Source organism: Lepidochelys olivacea, assembly GCF_965140295.1.
Source record: "Lepidochelys olivacea isolate rLepOli2 genome assembly, chromosome: 2".
In the NCBI taxonomy this organism is placed as follows: domain Eukaryota; kingdom Metazoa; phylum Chordata; order Testudines; family Cheloniidae; genus Lepidochelys; species Lepidochelys olivacea.
In genome coordinates, this window is record NC_140412.1 from 259,721,573 (window position 1) to 259,742,131 (window position 20,559).

General features: G+C 49.4%; 2 protein-coding genes across 4 annotated transcripts in view; both read right to left on the bottom strand.

Moving 5' to 3' along the window:
- Positions 1-4,578: 4,578 nt before the first annotated feature.
- LOC311515600 (uncharacterized protein) overlaps positions 4,579-20,559 on the bottom strand; it is a 31,259-nt gene continuing 15,278 nt past the window's right edge. The window contains exons 1-2 of one of the 3 annotated variants that reach the window (XM_084618805.1): positions 15,864-16,279; positions 4,579-6,309 (exon numbers count right to left, since the gene is read on the bottom strand). In XM_084618805.1, the coding sequence (XP_084474931.1) occupies positions 4,799-6,181 (1,383 nt within the window). In that variant the 5' untranslated portion in view covers positions 6,182-6,309; positions 15,864-16,279 and the 3' untranslated portion in view covers positions 4,579-4,798. Of the gene's footprint in view, positions 6,310-15,863; positions 16,280-20,559 lie in introns of those variants that run through there. The other 2 variants (XM_084618807.1, XM_084618806.1) reach the window with 2 other exon arrangements.
- On the bottom strand, positions 10,354-13,198 carry LOC311517301 (uncharacterized protein). Its single transcript, XM_084622033.1, has 2 exons — positions 11,499-13,198; positions 10,354-10,911 (listed from the first exon to the last, which is right to left on the bottom strand). Exons 1-2 carry the CDS (start codon positions 12,070-12,072, stop codon positions 10,370-10,372), a joined length of 1,116 nt encoding a protein of 371 aa, XP_084478159.1. The 5' UTR covers positions 12,073-13,198; the 3' UTR covers positions 10,354-10,369.

Consider the following 20,559-nt stretch of genomic DNA (forward strand, 5'->3'; position numbering starts at 1 on the left):
CTGGGTGCTCGACCCCAGCTTCTGCCCCCAGCCCTGCTCCTCCCCTTCCATGAGGCCCTGCCCCACCCCTTCCCCAAAGTCCCCGCCCCAACTCTGCTCCCTCCCTGCCCCTATTCCAACCCCTTCCCCAAATCCCCCCCGCCCCGCCTCCCCCCCAGCTTGCTAATGCCACCAAACACCTGTTTGGTGGTGGCTGGGCAGGGAGCTCTGGGAACCAGTAGGCGGAGGAACGGGATGCAGCACACTCAGGGCGGAAGGCGGAGGAGGAGATGGGGCAGGGGGGAGGAGCACCCACTATATTTTCCCTGTGGGTGCTCCAGCCCCAGAGCACCCATGGAGTCAGCGTCTATGCCACTAGCCCAGGCTGCTTCTCTGGTTTCCAAAACTGCTCCCTAAGCGCCTGCTCCAAAGCGCAGTGAGTGGAAAAACCCCCATTGATCTCAATGGGCTTTGGAGCAGGCCCTGCGTGGAAAGACAAAACAGGGAAGGCCTGATTGTGCCCCCTTTCCTCACACTGGTGAGCGCGAGGCTGCAGTCCTACAAGGGCCTTCTCAGGGGCTTTCCAGAAGGATTTGAGCTTCTATTAAATAAACAAGTAGGTTTCCCGTCCTCATGGTGGCTGAGGAAAGCCTGGAGCAAGCGTTACCGAAAGGCTCAGAAACCAGAAGGCACACAGAGAGCACCCATTGTTTGTTATTTTAAAAAATCCCATGATTTTTAAACCAATCTCGTGATTTTCTGAGGCCTAATGCATGATTTTTGTATGCTTGGCACTCGTAATGCTGACTGCCACTGAAGCCAGTGGGGCCACTTGTGTGTAAGTTGCCATCCTTGTGAGTCTGGGTTGTGTAATTACAGCTACAATGTGGCTGGGTGACGAACAGTGAGTGTAACTCAGTGGCCTAATGGCCCGGCTACTGACTAAGGACTCAGAAATCCTGGGTTCTGTTCCTCGCCTGCTAAATGGCCTTGGGCCAAGCCATTTCACCTTTAAATGTCCTCATATGTAAAACAGGGATATTGGTTCTGACCTCCTCTAAAGTGTGTTCAGATCAACAGCTGGAAAAATGCCTGGTGTTACTGATTCCAGTCTGTGTGGTTGTCTTGTATTCCAAGCCAATATTGGTGTGGGTTGGTGGGGTTTTTTTTGCTAGTTTCTTCCAGTGCTAGTGATCAGGAGGGATGTGTGGCGGGGACAGAATTATGATTTTTAAGTTGGTGGTGTGCCTTTAACAAAAATTGGGATCAGCTGGTAGGAAAGGCTCCAATCATTTGCTCTCTTCTCTTGTTAACGACTCCACGTATCCTTTGTATAAAATACTTTTGCCAAAGTTCTCTGTTTCCTTTTCGTTTCCTAATTTTGGACTGTGCATTCTGGAGTTATTTCAAACAAACAAACAACCCCCCATCCAACCTCTTTACTAGGATTGAGTCATTTCTAGCAAACATTTCCATGCTCTCAGGGTATGGATGTTTTGGTTTGAGAGCACAGGGCTCCTGAGGCCAGCCACCACTGCCCACTTCTTAAATTTTCAAACAAACACCATCGTGTTTTCTCCCTTCCTGGTGCACATGCTTGGGAGACACTCCCCATAACCACCCATAAAGCTACCTCATCATCCTCTTTCAACTTGTGCCTCAAAACTCTCCTAAGCCCCTTGGGATAGTAGACGACTTGTACCTCTGCATACTGGCGGGGCACAATCTAAAGGGGAGGACGCACACGTGACTGCCCCATGTGTCTCCTGTGCCCAGTGACCCGCCACCCTGCACCCAGCCTGGGACCGTGGTGCTCTCCCCACCCCAAGTTACCTGTGGGGGGCGGCCTCCGGCTCGCTCGGCCCCTGTCCCTGGCAGCTGGGATGGCAGTGGGCTGAGTTCTGCCCCCACTAACCCTCCAGCATACTTGGCCCCTGTCCCCAGCATCTGAGCCCGGGCAGGGAGTGGGCCACCGCTGCCTCCCAGCCAGGTTCTCTCAGGCAGAAGTGGCTCTGTTCCGCTCCCAGCCTGACTGCCAGGGAGAGCGGCCGAATGTGCCGGGGGGCAGATGCAGGGAGAGAAGGACAGAGCCCCTCTCTCTCCTGGCAAGCCAATTTGGGGTGCACTTGACCCACCCAAGACTCCCCTACACATTGCCTTATCTTTTCATTCTGTGTTTGTACAGCTCCCAGCATAGTGGGGTCCTGGCCCAGGAGTAGGGTTCCTAGGTGCTATGGTAATGCAAATAATTAATAATAATTAATAATCAGAAGAGGTGGCTTCCATGCCTCGCTGTGACACACATATCCTGTGTGATCTTGTGCAGAGCCCCCAAGCCTCAGTTTCCCCATCTGTAAAACTGCTCTGTGACCTTGGGCAAGTCATTGTATGTGGTCTGTGCCTGTTTCCTCACCTGTAGGGGAACTAAGGCCCAGAGAGTAAAAATGACTTCCCTAAAGTCACAAAGGAGGTTGGGGGCAGGGAGGAATTGAACCTAGAGCTGGTGACCCATTTCTTTAAGCACAGATGAAACCCCTGGAGTTACACTGCTGTAAAATGCATGTGAGCGCAGAACCATGATCAGAGAAAATGGCTTATTGTTTCTTTGACGTACCCACCAGCCTTTCCCCTTCCCTCATGACTTACATTCTTGAAATCTGTTCTCACCTCTTTTGCTGTATGGTGCTACCCCCTAATGCAAGGATAGCCTTCCTGGGCCACAGTGCCCAGTCCGACTACACATCAGGGAAAGCGGCATGGGTGCAAATAGCTAGGAGTTTGCATTGGTGCAGTGACGCTGGTCCCAGGCCACCAACAGCTGTACAAGGGCAAATCCGTAGTATAGAAAATGCCCACATTAAAGGCCCACGTATAATGCTCCCAGCGGTGTGAGTGAAGCAGTCTGATTAAGCCTTAGGTGGCATTTTTACACCTGCTTTGGACAAGTGTAAATGTCTAGCCAGTGAAGAACTAGGCCTGTCATCTTTCCCTCTGCTGGCTTCTCAGCCGTGCAGCAGGAGTCACAGAACAGTGTATGCACAGAGTGCCAGGAAGAGTGGGTGTGAACGCAGTTTCAGTTCCATTTTTGTTTCAAGCTGGCCAGCACATTTTGGGGATATTCTTTGTGCCCCTGAGTCACAATCACACACCGCATAGGCTGTACCAGCAAGAGCTGCATTAGGCCTGGTCTACACTGGAAAGTTATACCAGTATCACTGTGTTGGACAGAGTATGATTTTTTGTACCAATATAGTCATGCCAGTACAGCACCCATGGTTTGGACGCAGTCAAACCGGCATACAGGTACCTTATACTGGTATAGTTTATTCCCCTTTCCATATGGGAATAGCTATACTGATATAAAGCACGATTATACCAACATGGCTGCGACCTCCTCACTAGGTCACACTGCTATAAATATACCAGTATTGTTCACACAACACGACTTAGACAAGGCCTAAGAAAGTAACCCAGGAATGTTTATTAGAAAAGCCCCTTTCTTTTGCAAGTGGAGTTGCATGAGCTGAGGTTTGCACGATGCTGGCTGTGGGAGAGGCTTTAGAGTTGCCAAAAGGGTTGGAAGCATAAAGTCTAACCTGATGTAAGGATCTGTTTGGAAAATCGCTGTGTGACGATCAGTCTTTCTCAGCTATCCTAACAACATTTAGATCCATAACGCAGCAAACTTCCTAAATCAGTGCACGGAAGCCAAATCTCTGATCTGGTGCAACCTGCTTGCTAGGCATTTTAATGCAAAGGGAGGACAGCTTAGAGAAAACTGGCTCTAACTGCAGTGAGGGCTAATGGAATGAGTAGGAAGGTAGATGCTACCAGTTGCAGAGTTCCAATCCCAGCTGTCTTGCTAAGTAGCTTTGGCCAATTTTCAAAAGCCAGGGCAGGTGCCAGTAGCGATTTGGGGCTCCATCCGAGGAGCTCCGGTAGGATTTGGGGTGACCAAGGGATTTTTAAAGGTGGGTTTTGGACACGCCTTATTCCCAGTGCTCTGTGGGATTTTCAGAAGGGCCCATGCAAAATCCTTTGGTGCTCAGGGCTAAGCAGAAACTACCACTAGGTGCATATTAGCATATGTCAATCAGCAGACTGCACATGAGGCCTGGACATCCACTGGGCAGTTGCATGAAGGAGGGCTGTTTTCAGACACCGCTGGAGAGTGGCTTGAACGATAGGGTTTGGGGCAGGTGCAGGCGATGTCGGAAATGACACCAAGAACAAGGGCAGCAAGAGAAACCAACTATGTGGGCCCAGAACCTAACACCGTACATTAAACAAAGACACCCTCCTTCCTCCACCAAGGAAGCATTGGTGGGAAAGGGCTGAAGAACCTCTCTGCCAATGCAGAGCAGAGGCTGTGCGCTCAGACTGTAACTCTGGTAGGAGCCCTGGCATGAGCCTGAATATTTAGTCACCCCAGGCCTGACCCCCATCTCATGCAGCCATGGTGTCTAGGGACCAACGTGTTTTCTAACAGGCTGCAGAGTGTCACCTTGAGTCCTTCAGAGGGAGGGACAGTGCTGCTGTCACCTACTTCTCCTCCTCCTTTGTCCTCCTCTAACTCTCCCTCCAAAAGCAATGCACAGATTGAGGTCCTATTAGATTTTATTACCGTGCAAGCAAAAACAAATTAAAACAGCGGCAAGGACCCAGCCCATGCTCTTTGTCCTCTGCTGGATTTTCAGGTATTTTAGACTCCATGGAAGCTGGAGAGAGAGAGCAGCCCCAGGGGAGCTTCTGAGCACCTCCTACAGGTGACACAGGAAATCTGCATTGCAATTCAACATCCCCCACCCCACCCATAGTGCTAGAGCGGGACCTGCATTATCTCATAGACCACGGTGAGGTTTTCTGCTGCCACCACCACATACGGCCTGTCGTTGGCATGGATCTCTTGGTGCCTGTTGAGGCTTGATTTGCGGGTGAAGTTCTTCCCGCATTTGGTGCAGACGTGGGACCTTTCCCCGGCATGGATCAGCTGGTGCCTCTTCAGGTGCCCGATGGCACTGTAGCTCTCTCCGCACTCCGTGCATATGTACGGCCCCTCCCGCGTGTGGATCAGCTGGTGCCTCATGAGGTTGGCCTTCTGACTGAAGCTCTTGCTGCACTGAGGACAGGTGTAGGGCTCCTCCCTTGTGTGGATTCTCTGGTGCGTGATCAGGGTGATCTTCTGCCGGAACCCCTTCCCGCACTCGCTGCATGTGAAGGGCCGCTCCCCCGTGTGGGTCCGGCGGTGTGTGATGAGCTGCGACTTGTCGATGAAGCTCTTCCCGCAGTCAGCGCATTTAAAGGGCCGCTCCCCTGTGTGGATCCTCTGGTGAATGATGATGTTGGACTTCTGGGTGAAGCATTTGCCGCACTCGGCGCACTTGAACGGCCGCTCCCCTGTGTGGATCCTCTCGTGCTGGACAAGCTGGGACCTCACGAAGAAGCACTTCTGGCATTGGCCACACTTGAATGGCCGCTCGTCCCGGTGGGTGCGCTGATGCTTGGTGAGGTTGCCTTTCTTGCTGAACTTCTTCCCACATTCAGAGCACGTGTGAGTCCGCTTTCTCCTCAGGCCTCCCCTTGGGGCGGAGAGTGCTCCCTGGTGGCTTTCCTCGACTTCCAGGCTGGGGGATGGTTCCGCTTCTGCGGTGCTTGTCTTGTGTCTTATGAGTTCTCCTGTCAGATCTCTCTCACACCTGTTGGGTTCCTGTGAGCCTTGTCTCCTGAGAGGTCTCCGATGGGCTGTGAGATCTCCTGTTGCTGTTGTATTTCCCTCACACCCATTGGGTACCTCAGGGCCCTGTCTCCTGTGAGGTCTCCGATGGGCTGTGAGATTCCCCTTCTTAACAAAGCGTTTCCCACATTTGGCATACTCATGTGCTCTCTCTCCCGGCTGTGTGGTACCTACGTGGCTCCCCATGGTGCTGAAGCTTTTCTCATCTCCATCACCCTTGCCATGCTGGGCTCTCCAGTGGGCTGTCAGATCTCCCATCTGATCAATGCTTTCCCCATGTTCGCTGCATGGCCCCAGTCTCTCTGGTGCGTCTAATTTAAGGATTTCCATTGTAATGCTGCTCTGCTCCCAGGCTGCCCTGATGGACCAGGCCGCTGGGCTGTTATGGAAGCTTTGTTCGCAGGGAGTGGGTATGTCACATCTGTTTCCGGCTTCGTTTTGCTCTTTCTTTGCTTTATCCTGACTCATGAAGATTTCTACCTCGCATCGGCGTGCTCCCACTTCTCCTTCCTCATTTTGTTTCCTGAGGGGGCTCCCGTTTTTAGTCCACTCCTCTGGACGCTTCTCCTTATTTGAAACCGTTGGGCTTTCATCTGCTGGATGAACAATAAAATACAATCAGGCATTAGTTCAGAGGCTGATGACAGAAGTAAAGCCATAGTCATGGCTGTTAATTTTGGAGAAAATCTTGGAATGATCACAGCTAAGTTGAAGCCCAGGAGCTGGGGGCATTGTTATGTAAAGCTTAGACCGGGGGACTAAGTCTCAGAACTTCTGGTCCTTGGGGGCCATCTTGGCCACTGGCTTGCTTGTGACCATGGCAGTTAATCTATGCTCCCGCTACCTCTGCTCCCCACCTGTGAGCTAGACAACACAGACAGAGGGTGGGAGAAAAGCAATATCACCACCCCTATGTGGCAGACAGAGAACGGAGGCACAGGGTATGTCTACACTACGAAATTAGGTCGAATTTATAGAAGTCGGTTTTTTTGAAATCGGTTTTATATATTCGAGTGTGTGTGTCCCCACAGAAAATGCTCTAAGTGCATTAAGTGCATTAACTCGGCGGAGCGCTTCCACAGTACCGAGGCAAGCGTCGACTTCCGGAGCGTTGCACTGTGGGTAGCTATCCCACAGTTCCCGCAGTCTCCGCTGCCCATTGGAATTCTGGGTTGATATCCCAATGCCTGATGGGGCTAAAACATTGTCGCGGGTGGTTCTGGGTACATATCGTCAGGCCCCCGTTCCCACCCTCCCTCCCCCCGTGAAAGCAAGGGCAGACAATCATTTCGCGCCTTTTTTCCTGAGTTACCTGTGCAGACGCCATACCACGGCAAGCATGGAGCCCGCTCAGGTAACCGTCACCCTATGTCTCCTGGATGCTGGCAGACGCGGTACGGCATTGCTACACAGTAGCAGCAACCCCTTGCCTTGTGGCAGCAGACGGTACAGTACGACTGGTAGCCGTCATCGTCATGTCTGAGGTGCTCCTGGTCGCCTCTGTGAGGTCGATCAGGAGCGCCTGGGCAGACATGGGCGCAGGGACTAAATTTGGAGTGACTTGACCAGGTCATTCTCTTTAGTCCTGCAGTCAGTCCTATTGAACCATCTTATGGTGAGCGGGCAGGCGATACGGACTGCTAGCAGTCGTACTGTACCATCTTCTGCCGAGCAGCCATGAGATGTGGATGGCATGCAGTCCTTCTGCACCGTCTGCTGCCAGCCAAAGATGTAAAAGATAGATGGAGTGGATCAAAACAAGAAATAGACCAGATTTGCTTCCCCCCCTCCCCTGTCTAGGGGACTCATTCTTCTAGATCACACTGCAGTCACTTACAGAGAAGGTGCAGCGAGGTAAATCTAGCCATGTATCAATCAGAGGCCAGGCTAACCTCCTTGTTCCAATAACAACGATAACTTAGGTGCACCATTTCTTATTGGAACCCTCCGTGAAGTCCTGCCTGAAATACTCCTTGATGTAAAGCCACCCCCTTTGTTGATTTTAGCTCCCTGAAGCCAACCCTGTAAGCGCCCCTCCCAGCGTCAGAGCAATGGCAAACAATCGGGCATCTGAGAGTGCTGTCCAGAGCACTCACAATGGAGCACTCTGATGGGGCTAAAACATTGTCGCGGGTGGTTCTGGGTACGTGTCGTCAGGCCCCCGTTCCCTCCCTCCCTCCGTGAAAGCAAGGGCAGACAATCGTTTCGCGCCTTTTTTCATGAGTTACCTGTGCAGACACCATACCACGGCAAGCATGGAGCCAGCTCAGGTAACCGTCACCCTATGTCTCCTGGGTGCTGGCAGACGCGTTACGGCTTTGCTGCACAGTAGCAGCAACCCATTGCCTTCTGGCAGCAGACGGTGCAATACGATTGGTAGTCGTCCTCGTCGTGTCCGAGGTGCTCCTGGCCACGTCGGCTGGGAGCGCCTGGGCAGACATGGGCGCAGGGACTAAATTTGGAGTGACTTGACCAGGTCATTCTCTTTAGTCCTGCAGTCCTATTGAACCGTCTTATGGTGAGCGGGCAGGCGATACGGACTGCTAGCAGTCGTACTGTACCATCTTCTGCCAGGCAGGCAAGAGATGAGGATTGCTAGCAGTCGTATTGTACCATCTTATGCCAGGCAGGCAAGAGATGAAGATGGCTAGCAGTCGTACTGTACCATCTTCTGCCAAGCAGCCATGAGATGTGGATGGCATGCAGTCCTTCTGCACCGTCTGCTGCCAGCCAAAGATGTAAAAGATAGATGGAGTGGGTCAGAACAAGAAATAGACCAGATTTGTTTTGTACTCATTTTCCTCCTCCCCTGTCTAGATCACACTGCAGTCACTCACAGAGAAGGCGCAGCGAGGTAAATCTAGCCATGTATCAATCAGAGGCCAGGCTAACCTCCTTGTTCCAATAACAACGATAACTTTGGTGCACCATTTCTTATTGGAACCCTCCGTGCAGTCCTGCCTGAAATACTCCTTGATGTACAGGCACACCCTTTGTTGATTTTAGCTCCCTGAAGCCAACCCTGTAAGCCGTGTCGTCAGTCGCCCCTCCCTCCGTCAGAGCAACGGCAGACAATCGTTCCGCGCCTTTTTTCTGTGCGGACGCCATACCAAGGCAAGCATGGAGGCCGCTGAGCTCATTTTGGCAATTAGGAGCACATCAACCACCACACGCATTATCCAGCAGTATATGCAGCACCAGAACATGGCAACGCGATACCGGGCGAGGAGGCGATGTCAGCGCGGTCCCGTGAGTGATCAGGACATGGACACAGATTTCTCTGAAAGCATGGGCCCTGACAATGCATGCATCATGGTGCTAATGGGGCAGGTTCATGCTGTGGAACGCCGATTCTGGGCTCGGGAAACAAGCACAGACTGGTGGGACCGCATAGTGTTGCAGGTCTGGGACGATTCCCAGTGGCTGCGAAACTTTCGCATGCGTAAGGGCACTTTCATGGAACTTTGTGACTTGCTTTCCCCTGCCCTGAAGCGCATGAATACCAGGATGAGAGCAGCCCTCACAGTTGAGAAGCGAGTGGCGATAGCCCTGTGGAAGCTTGCAACGCCAGACAGCTACCGGTCAGTTGGGAATCAATTTGGAGTGGGCAAATCTACTGTGGGGGCTGCTGTTATGCAAGTAGCTCACGCAATCAAAGATCTGCTGATATCAAGGGTAGTGACCCTGGGAAATGTGCAGGTCATAGTGGATGGCTTTGCTGCAATGGGATTCCCTAACTGTGGTGGGGCTATAGACGGAACCCATATCCCTATCTTGGCACCGGAGCACCAAGCCGCCGAGTACATAAACTGCAAGGGGTACTTTTCGATCGTGCTGCAAGCTCTGGTGGATCACAAGGGACGTTTCACCAACATCAACGTGGGATGGCCGGGAAAGGTGCATGACGCTCGCATCTTCAGGAACTCTGGTCTGTTTCAAAAGCTGCAGGAAGGGACTATTCCCAGACCAGAAAATAACTGTTGGGGATGTTGAAATGCCTATATGTATCCTTGGGGACCCAGCCTACCCCTTAATGCCATGGCTCATGAAGCCGTACACAGGCAGCCTGGACAGTAGGCAGGAGCTGTTCAACTACAGGCTGAGCAAGTGCAGAATGGTGGTAGAATGTGCATTTGGACGTTTAAAGGCGCGCTGGCGCAGTTTACTGACTCGCTTAGACCTCAGCGAAACCAATATTCCCACTGTTATTACTGCTTGCTGTGTGCTCCACAATATCTGTGAGAGTAAGGGGGAGACGTTTATGGCGGGGTGGGAGGCTGAGGCAAATCGCCTAGCTGCTGGTTACGCGCAGCCAGACACCAGGGCGGTTAGAAGAGCACAGGAGGGCGCGGTACGCATCAGAGAAGCTTTGAAAACCAGTTTCATGACTGGCCAGGCTACGGTGTGAAAGTTCTGTTTGTTTCTCCTTGATGAAACCCCCCGCCCCTTGGTTCACTCTACTTCCCTGTAAGCTAACCACCCTCCCCTCCTCCCTTTAATCACCGCTTGCAGAGGCAATAAAGTCATTGCTGCTTCACAGTCATGCATTCGTTATTCATTCATCACACAAATAGGGAGATGACTACCAAGGTATCCCAGGAGGGGTGGTGGAGGAGGGAAGGAAAATGCCACACAGCACTTTAAAAGTTTACAACTTTAAAATTTATTGAATGACAGCCTTCTTTTTTTTGGGCAATCCTCTGTGGTGGAGTGGCTGGTTGGCCGGAGGCCCCCCCACCGCGTTCTTGGGCGTCTGGGTGTGGAGGCTATGGAACTTGGGGAGGAGGGCGGTTGGTTACAGAGGGGCAGCAGTGGCAGTCTGTGCTCCAGCTGCCTTTGCTGCAGCTCAACCATACACTGGAGCATTCTGGTTTGGTCCTGCAGCAGCCTCAGCATTGAATCCTGCCTCCTCTCATCACGCTGCCGCCACATTTGAGCTTCAGCCCTGTCTTCAGCCCGCCACTTACTCTCTTCAGCCCGCCACTTACTCTCTTCAGCCCTCCACCTCTCCTCCCGGTCATTTTGTGCTTTCCTGCACTCTGACATTATTTGCCTCCACGCATTCGTCTGTGCTCTGTCAGTGTGGGAGGACAGCATGAGCTCGGAGAACATTTCATCGCGAGTGCGTTTTTTTTTCTTTCTAAGCTTCACTAGCCTCTGGGAAGGAGAAGATCCTGTGATCATTGAAACACATGCAGCTGGTGGAGAAAAAAAAAGGGACAGCGGTATTTAAAAAGACACATTTTATAAAACAGTCGCTACACTCTTTCAGGGTAAACCTTGCTGTTAACATTACATACATAGCACATGTGCTTTCGTTACAAGGTCGCATTTTGCCTCCTCCCACCGCGTGACTACCCCCTCAACCTTCCCCCCTCCCTGTGGCTAACAGCGGGGAACATTTCTGTTCAGCCACAGGCAAACAGCCCAGCAGGAATGGGCACCTCTGAGTGTCCCTGAAGAAAAGCGCTCTATTTCAACCAGGTGACCATGAATTATATCTCACTCTCCTGAGGATAACACAGAGAGATAAAGAACGGATTTTGGTTGAATGCCAGCAAACATACACTGCAATGCTTTGTTCTACAGTGATTCCCGAGTACGTGTTACTGGCCTGGAGTGGTAAAGTGTCCTACCATGAAGGACGAAATAAGGCTGCCCTCCCCAGAAACCTTTTGCAAAGGCTTTAGGACTACATCTAGGAGAACCGCAAATGCCAGGGCAAAGTAATCCTTTCACATGCTTGCTTTTAAACCATGTATAGCATTTTAAAAGGTACACTCACCAGAGGTCCCTTCTCCGCCTGCTGGGTCCAGGAGGCAGCCTTGGGTGGGTTCGGGGGGTACTGGCTCCAGGTCTAGGGTGAGAAACAGTTCCTGGCTGTCGGGAAAACCGGTTTCTCCGCTTGCTTGCTGTGAGCTATCTACAACCTCCTCCTCATCTTCTTCGTCCCCAAAACCTGCTTCCGTATTGCCTCCATCTCCATTGAAGGAGTCAAACAACACGGCTGGGGTAGTGGTGGCTGAACCCCCTAAAATGGCATGCAGCTCATCATAGAAGCGGCATGTTTGGGGCTCTGACCCAGAGCGGCTGTTCGCCTCTCTGGTTTTCTGGTAGGCTTGCCTCAGCTCCTTCAGTTTCACGCGGCACTGCTTCGGGTCCCTGTTATGGCCTCTGTCCATGCCCTGGGAGATTTTCACAAAGATTTTGGCATTTCGAAAACTGGAACGGAGTTCTGATAGCACGGATTCCTTTCCCCAAACAGCGATCAGATCCCGTACCTCCCGTTCGGTCCATGCTGGAGCTCTTTTGCGATTCTGGGACTCCATCATGGTCACCTGTGCTGATGAGCTCTGCATGGTCACCTGCAGCTTGCCACGCTGGCCAAACAGGAAATGAGATTCAAAAGTTTGCGGTTCTTTTCCTGTCTACCTGGCCAGTGCATCTGAGTTGAAAGTGCTGTCCAGAGCGGTCAGAATGGAGCACTCTGGGATAGCTCCTGGAGGCCAATACCATCGAATTGTGTCCACAGTACCCCAAATTCGAGCCGGGAACGTCGATTTAAGCGCTAATCCACTTGTCAGGGGTGGAGTAAGGAAATCGATTTTAAGAGCCCTTTAAGTCGAAATAAAGGGCTTCACTGTGTGGACGGGTGCAGGTTTAAATCGATTTAACGTTGCTAAATTCGACCTAAAGTCCTAGTGTAGACCAGGGCACAGAGAGATTGAAGGATGAAATCCTGGCCCTTCTGAAGTTAATGGGGGTTGGCTTCAGCAGAGTCACGAGTCACACAGCTAATGTGTGGCAGAACTGGGAGCTGAGGCTGGAACCCCAGCCCATTACTGTAACCACAGGTCCAAAGTCCTCTGCCACGACATCAGTGTTTACTAGTGAAGAAAAAGTCCCTGATTCTGATTCACTTCCACCAGCAGAAATCAGGAGTAACTCCAAAGAAGGTCCTGGAGTTACACTGATGCAAAATTGATTTGAGTCCAGAATCAGCCGCAGAGAGAGCAGCTTCTATTGCCTTTGGCCTAGCCACCAGCCTTCCCCTTTCCCTACTTCCCATTCAAACAAGGATATTACCCATCATTATTACAATAAAGCTTTGTCTTTTATTTTATTTTCAGGTGTTGGGGCTGCTTGTTTTCACAGCTTGTTTCCATTCCTTGCTGCTCCTGCTCTGACCTGCTGATCTGATGAGAGCAGGATGAGAGGCTGTAACAGACTCTGCCACATCCAGTTTCTTTCCTTTCTCTAGCACAAACTCTTGTACACATGGAAGTGTGCGACCACTTACTCACGCCAAAAAGCAACTGTGCAATCTTTCTTGTTCACCCATTTTAAATCGCATCCTTTGGAAATGGTTAAAGCTAAACTCACATCAAGGATGAATTCGGCCCATTGACTTTTAGGGTCTTGTTGCACTACAGAAAGAAATGGCCACTAGCCCATCTGTGTTTCAGTGGAGTGGAAATAGGGTTGACTAACTATTGGAAGGGAAAAAGAAAAGGAGGACTTGTGGCACCCTAGCGACTAACAAATTTATTTGAGCATAAGCTTTCGTGAGCTACAGTTCACTTTGTTGGATGCATGCAGTGGAAAATACAGTGGGTGTTACCATACACACTGTAACGAGAATGATCAGGTAAGGTGAGCTATTAGCAGCGGGGTGGGGGGGGGGACCTTTTGTAGTGATAATCAAGGTGGGCCATTTCCAGCAGTTGACAAGAACGTGTGAGGAACCGTGGGGGGTGGAGGGAAGGGAATAAACATGGGGAAAACATGTCTGACAGAGGCTCATTCACCTGCACATCTACCAATGTGATATATGCCATTATGAGCCAGCAATGCCCCTCTGCCATGTACATGGGCCAAACTGGACAGTCTCTACGTAAAAGAATAAATGGACACAAATCAGACGTCAAGAATTATAACATTCAAAAACCAGTCGGAGAACACTTCAGTCTCTTTGGTCACTCGATTACAGACCTAAAAGTGGCAATTCTTCAACAAAAAAACTTCAAAAATAGACTCCAATGAGGGACTGCTGAATTGGAATTAATTTGCAAACTGGATACAATTAACTTAGGCTTGAATAAAGACTGGGAGTGGATAGGTCATTACACAAAGTAAAACTAATTCCCCATGGTTCACAGGTTCTTGTCAACTGCTGGAAATGGCCCACCTTGATTATCACTACAAAAGGTTCCCCCCTTCCCACCCCTACTTCCCTGCTGGTAATAGCTCACCTTACCTGATCACTCAGGTTACAGTGTGTATGGTAACACCCACTGTTTCATGTTCTCTGTGTATATAAATCTCCCCACTGTATTTTCCACTGCATGCATCCGATGAAGTGAGCTGTAGCTCGAAAGCTTATGCTCAAATAAATTGGTTAGTCTCTAAGGTGCCACAAGTCCTCCTTTCCTTTTTGCGGATACAGACTAACACGGTTGCTACTCTGAAACCGATTTGAAGGGAAAGTGCTTTAAATTAGGCTTGATCTGCCTATGGACTAAAACACTGTTCCCTAACACTGCGACAGAACCAAGAAATGCCTATGTTAGAACACAGTGCAGTGAAGTGCGGTGCAGTGCATATGGGCACTTAAACAGGATCGTGCATGGCCAGCCCCTAAGGTGTGGTGAGGCCACTTTGCACTGCACCTCTGATGCATTCTGTAGCCGGACAAGGGAGGATGGCTCCAATACATCCAGGCCAGTACGGAGGCATGGCCAGAGGAAAGACGGAGTGGCCTGGGTGCCCTGTTCCTTGCTGATTCCTGGCTGCATCTGGCCTCTAGGAACCAGTGGCAGCTGCCATAACATAGATTTGCACTGCACTGGATGCTCGCTGTGTCCTTTGCTCTGTACACAACAACAGCATGAAGGCACCACAAGGGCCAATATAACTATTTTTACTAAATATGCCAGGCGTGGCTACATACACATGACTGTTTCTGGCAGCTTCTAATACCAAGAACACAGTCAGCGCCACTGGAGGGTTCACACACAGCTTAAAAGGATACTGCTCTGCTTTTACATGAGGCAGCAGTCCTTGGCCATAGTGAAGTTTGTGGGTGAAGAGTTAGGACCCAGTCCTGCAAATACACATGGCTGGTCTTAACTTTATTCCCATGAGTAGCCCCAGTGATTTCAGGATCCAGGCCTGAAGGGACAACTTGATGACAGCTGCAGAAGAGAGCTGATGAGAATGACAATCGGTAATAATTAATGCAACATGAGGACGACTTACAGCACAACAACGTATTGTGATGCCGGCATAAAAATGGATTCTTGCTTTAAAATCCAAACACCTGCAAACACTTTGCCTCACTGACATTTTCACAGCTATAACCAATGTTCGTAGTCTATATGGCCCTGATTCAGCAAAGCATATGCTAAACTTTAAAGACTTGTTTACTTGGGGAAATTGACCAGCAGAATTATAGCTAGGTCAGTATAACTCCTTTTGTGAACACTCCTATTCTGGAATAAAAGTGACATTAAGCTGGTGTAATATACATAATTATACAGCTATACTTCTGGTCAATTTCCCATGTAGATAAACCCCGTTACATCAGGTAACTAACTAATTGATGATCTAAGGAAAATACACTCACACACCCACCTGCGTGCACACAACCAGGATATGAGCCGCACCACATGGCCTCATCAAGGCAGTTTGGGCTCATTATTTTCATACAGTTTTTAAAATTAAACACAGACGATTATTTTCTTTGACAAGGAGCAACTTTGACGTGTCAGCTGTTAAATAAAAGGACCTTAAAACATAAAAGATTTTGGTCCCATTCTGCTCATCAGCAAATATCCCTGGATACCTTGTAACTTCATCAGCTGTGAAAATATTGTCCCCAGTGCTTGCGTTTAAAGAAACAAGCAGGTGGCATCCAAAAGAATACATATCTGATTCTGATCAAAGAGGGAGATTTAACATCAGTAACTGCTAGACGTATAATATGAAGTTGATCAGAAATTTTCATGAAATATTTCCATGTATCAAACAATTTTTCACTTCTTTCTAGTTTATTCAGTCTCTAGTGATGAAACTTGGCCCATATACAGACACAAAAGACATTCATTGATGCTATCTTAGCTGTGGGAAAACATCCCCTTCAGGCATTTACCTTTTGTTCTCTAAGCATTAGCCAGATGAGGATTTTTCCATCAGAGGTAACTTGGCAACTAACGCAGAGTCCAGATCTCTCGCTTTTTGTCACACAAACACACTGTGGCTCTGCCCATCAGTTATTCTCCTCCAAATGTCTGCTGTGCTGACTCACAGGAAGTCTGTGTCCAGGCTTTAAAAGCTACCGGGGAAAGGGTAAAACACAAGGCAGAGAAACAAAGCCAGCAGAGCAGGGAGAGAGAAAGAGGCTGGAAAATCCTGGTGGATTTGGAAACCAGCTGGCATATGGGCAGAGCCTAGGTACCCTGGCATTGCCAGCCCCATCAGTTCTCCTGAAGATGCAATCAACATTAGCTAACCCTGGGCACTGGTGCATTAGCTGCACAGCTCCTCTTCTAGGGGATTTGCAGTGCCTTGCTGGGAGTTGTAGTCCTCCTGAGTGAGCAGCAAACAATGACTAATGTTGCTTTTTAAAATGAGCCGCCTGCTTTGAATAGAGCTTTTTACTCCCTTGGGCGGAACATTTAGCATGACCTCCAGGGAAGCAGTGTCCCTGGAGCTGTAATTAAGGAGAATAAAGAGCAACTGCTGCAGAGCCTTAGGGAGAAATTTTTCCAGGAATACTTTCCTTTCCTCTGGTTTCATGGCATGTGGCAAGGCAGAGAGGTGGAGGAGTTGGTCAGGCTTCATGGGGTTGACCTATACCGCATGTGGTTGACCTATACCACCAAGTTTGTGGGCATGATTACGTAGCTGGACCAGGACTTTGTTTATTATATTACACAGTGTGGTTGAAGATGAGATGCACCACACTGTGTAATATAATAAACAAAGTCCTGGTCCAGCTACTTAATCACGCCCACAAACTTTATTTTCCATCTCCTCCTTAATTCGTATGCTGCTGCTGTTAGGGCTACCTGCTCTTTCATCATCAGGGAGGTTCATCAGAAACAGTGTAGCTCCTGATTGGGACTAACACTCCTAGCTTGGGACAGAATCTTTGTTCTTCTTGTTGTCAGCTTGGAGGGCAGAGCTGGTCAGCAAGCTTGCAAGTGAGTGTGATCTGCAAATGCAGAGACACAATTTACAGGCTCTTTGTGCCTGCCGGGGTGTGCAGACCCCATCCCTAGCCTGGCAGGAAGGAGTTAATACTTTTGGCCTCAGAAGAGCCTCAGCTGGCTGCAATCAGTGGGAGGGCATTCAGGAGGGGCCAGGGGCCTGCCAGTGGGGACTAGCTAAAGCAGGGGAGGGAGGTGCTGCACTGCAGGGCAGTAGAAAGATGAACTGGCAGGGAAAGCCGTAATAGTAGAGGCAAGGGTGGAGGATGAATGCTCTGTATGGCAGGCATGACCCTGGGAGGGGAGCTGCTCATTTGACATGCAGCCACTGTGTGGAGTTGGCTTTCCTCAAAGAAGGGAAAGCAAGGCACGGTGGTGTATCCAGGCAGGGAGTCCCAGCACAACAAGAAAACAATTGCCCCTCTGCAAACCTTAGCAGCACATAATACAGGTGCACAATGGAAGTACTAGGTTGCACATAATAAATTGCTGCACAGTTCATTACAGTGACTAGTTAAGAAAGTGTTACTGTGCGGGTATGTGTCAGTATCTGAAAGCTCGCAGTAAGGACACAGCTGTCAATGACATTGGCGTGGGAGAAGATTTTGGGGGTACAGATTGCAAATGTGTGTGAGAGAAATTTGGGCTGGTCAACAATCTTACCACCGAACTTTCCTTTCCTGTGGTTTTCATGGTTTTGTTTTTTCAATGAAAAGTCAAAATTATGCCAAAGGGGGGAGAAAGAGAGAAGCCATTTTCTAACCAGTTCAATATACATATACACACACAGGCAATTTTCATTCCATCCCTCCAAAACGATACATAATATGCCTTATGTGTAAAATACATGCACTAAACGTACTACATTTATTATTAATATAACTAATTGTTCCTCCCATATAGGATTACCTGGTGTGTGAGTTAGGGAAGTTGGTGGAATATTTTTCAGTGTTTTAATTGTTGCCCATAAGGGGATTCCGTCTCTCATCTCCTCCCTTCCCTGACCCCTCTCTCTCAAAAACACTCTCGCTCTCCTTCAAACCCAGCATTCAAGTATTCTCAGAGGGTGGGGCTGTTAATTAAGCTGAGATCTGAAAGAACCCCAGAGATATCTCTCTCCCCTGCTTCCCACACCTAGGATACCTTTGCCTCCCCACCTCCTTTCTAGATTCCCCCACTCTACTCCATCCTAGGATTTTTAACTTTTGTTTTAGGGGGGTTTTGGTGGAGATTTGTCTAACCACCTACTGTCGCTTTTTGGTTTGCCCGAGCTGCTCTGTTTAGATTGTTTTGAAACCCCTTCCCTCGGTTCCCCTTTTCTGTGTGTTAACAACCCCTTTCCCTGTCCTCTCCTGAGTGTCTCTTCTCTCCTCTTTTCAAGGTGCTCAATGATCTGGGCTTATTGTCTCTCTAAGATCTCATAAAGCTCCAGGATGAGGCCCTTGGTTGATGGCTCTGCTCCTCCCGCACAGTGGCACTTTCCCATCCCAGGATAAAGCTCTTCTGTGCCAGAGACAGACCTTTCTTGGGGATTGGTGGGAGCCTGTGGAACGAACTCCCGGAGGAACTACTGACCATCCCAAATCTCATCACCTTCCACTTCAAGTGCAATGACCTCCCTCCTTTAACATAAGCACAGGGCAGGATGCACATGTAAATTGAACTTTAAAAACCTGCCATAACAAAACACTCCATTGTGTACACAGTTCTCTTCCGGAGAAGAGAATGACCAACATCACATTTCTTAATCCACCAGTAGAAAGCTTTCAGATCCCATGGTCATAGGGGTTGTAGAAGAACCTCTATAGGCTAGAATAGAAGGCTATATGCATGCAAGGTAATGCTGTTGTTACATAAGGGCAATGTGACTCAAATTCAACCCTGCACAAGGGCTCTCCAGGTCTGAAGCAGAACGTAAGTGCTGCATTTGGCTTGGTGCTGATCCCTGGCGCAGGAGTGAGTTTAATACCTATGAAAAGCTGCTGGGGTAGGAATCACTAATGAAAAACAAACACCACCTCGCCAGCAGCCTAGGATACATGCTTTCCTTTATTTCCCAAGCAACATGATTCATATGGAAAGCTGCATCAGAAACAATTCAGCTGCGGAAGTGGAGAACAGAAACCATGGCCGGCAGAGATGGGCCAAAGTGCACTCAGTGATAGGGGTCCCATTGAATGTAGTCCAGCTTTGGGTTGCTGCGTGCCCCCATGTTGGTCTGTGCATCCATCAGTGAATGGGACTCCCAGGGCCAGATTATCAGCTGGTTCTCTTTGATTTCCATGGAGCAACACTGGTTAACACCAGCCCATGCTCTGGCCACTAGTATTTAGACCCGAGCATATACCAGTGCTGCAGTGGAATGCAGCTAAAATGAGCCTCAAATAAATTGGTTAGTTTCTAAGGTGCCACAAGTACTCCTTTTCTTTTTGCGAATACAGACTAACACGCTGTTACTCTGAAACCTCTCATTTGTCATGGTCATTCTTCTAGATCGTATTTTGTTTCCCCAAATCGTATTCATCCCGATGCATTTCCTCCTTGCTTACCCTGATCAGGGCGGGGGACATTTGGCTGTCAGGGTCCCACTAGAAGTAATTATTTGATGTTATCAAAGGTCAAAAATGAGTTGCACCTTTTGGGTGATGCAGCCTATTCAGCTGCAGGTGACGATAACTGCACCTTTGTTGGCCTACTAATTAGAACCTGCCTTAGCATTAAAACAGATGGCAGCATTTGCTTCGCCCTGGCAGGATGGAGACTTTGCCCTATACATGTCTGGAAAGGCTTTGTTTTGTGCGTGTGGGGATAGCAATCACGTGGCTGTCTCCTAATGCTCAGAGCAAGTTGTCCTTATAACAAGATTCACTGTACCTGGCCAGCTCAGGATGTTGCCGTCAGAAGAATTTGCTTCCGGAATCAGTGGTTGGATCAATGTAAGGTCCCAGGATTGCAAGCTGTTGAGCATGGTCTGCGCAGGTCTCACTGCCCTTTAGGAGGTGCTCTGCACCCTGCAGGACCCGTCCTACGGTGGCTGCCTGAAGTCTGAGATGTCGGGAGTAGAGCTGTCATTGGTATATTTTTGAATGCTCAGCCACTTGGAGCTTTGCTCAATAATATGGGGGATATGTCATTTTGGAACTCCACCTGCTGATACATTAGGTTCACATGTCCCGTACACTGGCGTTTCTTGGCACGGTCAAGCTAAATCTGCCTGCAGTCGGCATGCCCAAAGAACTGCTGCTGGGTTTTTTTTTAAAACACACTGCAGTACAACAGAGCAAAACACATCGCCTTTCGCAGCAAACCAGTTTTTAAAGTGGCTTTGAAAGTTCTTCTGCTCTCAGCTGCCAGAACACTAGCCTCTGCGCTCTCAGGGGCTGATTTTGATTGTCCATAAGGACTTGCTGAGTTGACCAAGATTGCAGCAAAATAACACCCTGGATCTTAAAATGAACTAACGAAAACCAAAGGCAGGGTTGGCAGTAGGAAGCAAACTCAGACCTTTTGAAGGATCTGGAAGCTTTGAGGCTTTCAGCATGTTGACTGGAGTCTAGAAGGAACCTTGCTGCCACTCCACAACACAATCAGTCCCTCTGGGACCTGGGCAATGGCCTGTATCAAGCACAGTATCCA

What these genes read in the sequence shown, in the direction of transcription:
- LOC311517301 (XM_084622033.1), bottom strand. Translation starts at nt 12,072, where the DNA reads ATGCAGAGCTCATCAGCACAGGTGACCATGATGGAGTCCCAGAATCGC. An exon ending in AGGCGGAGAAGGGACCTCTG is followed by an intron (nt 10,912 to 11,498) that starts GTGAGTGTACCT and finishes TTTCTCCACCAG; the next exon opens with CTGCATGTGTTTCAATGATC.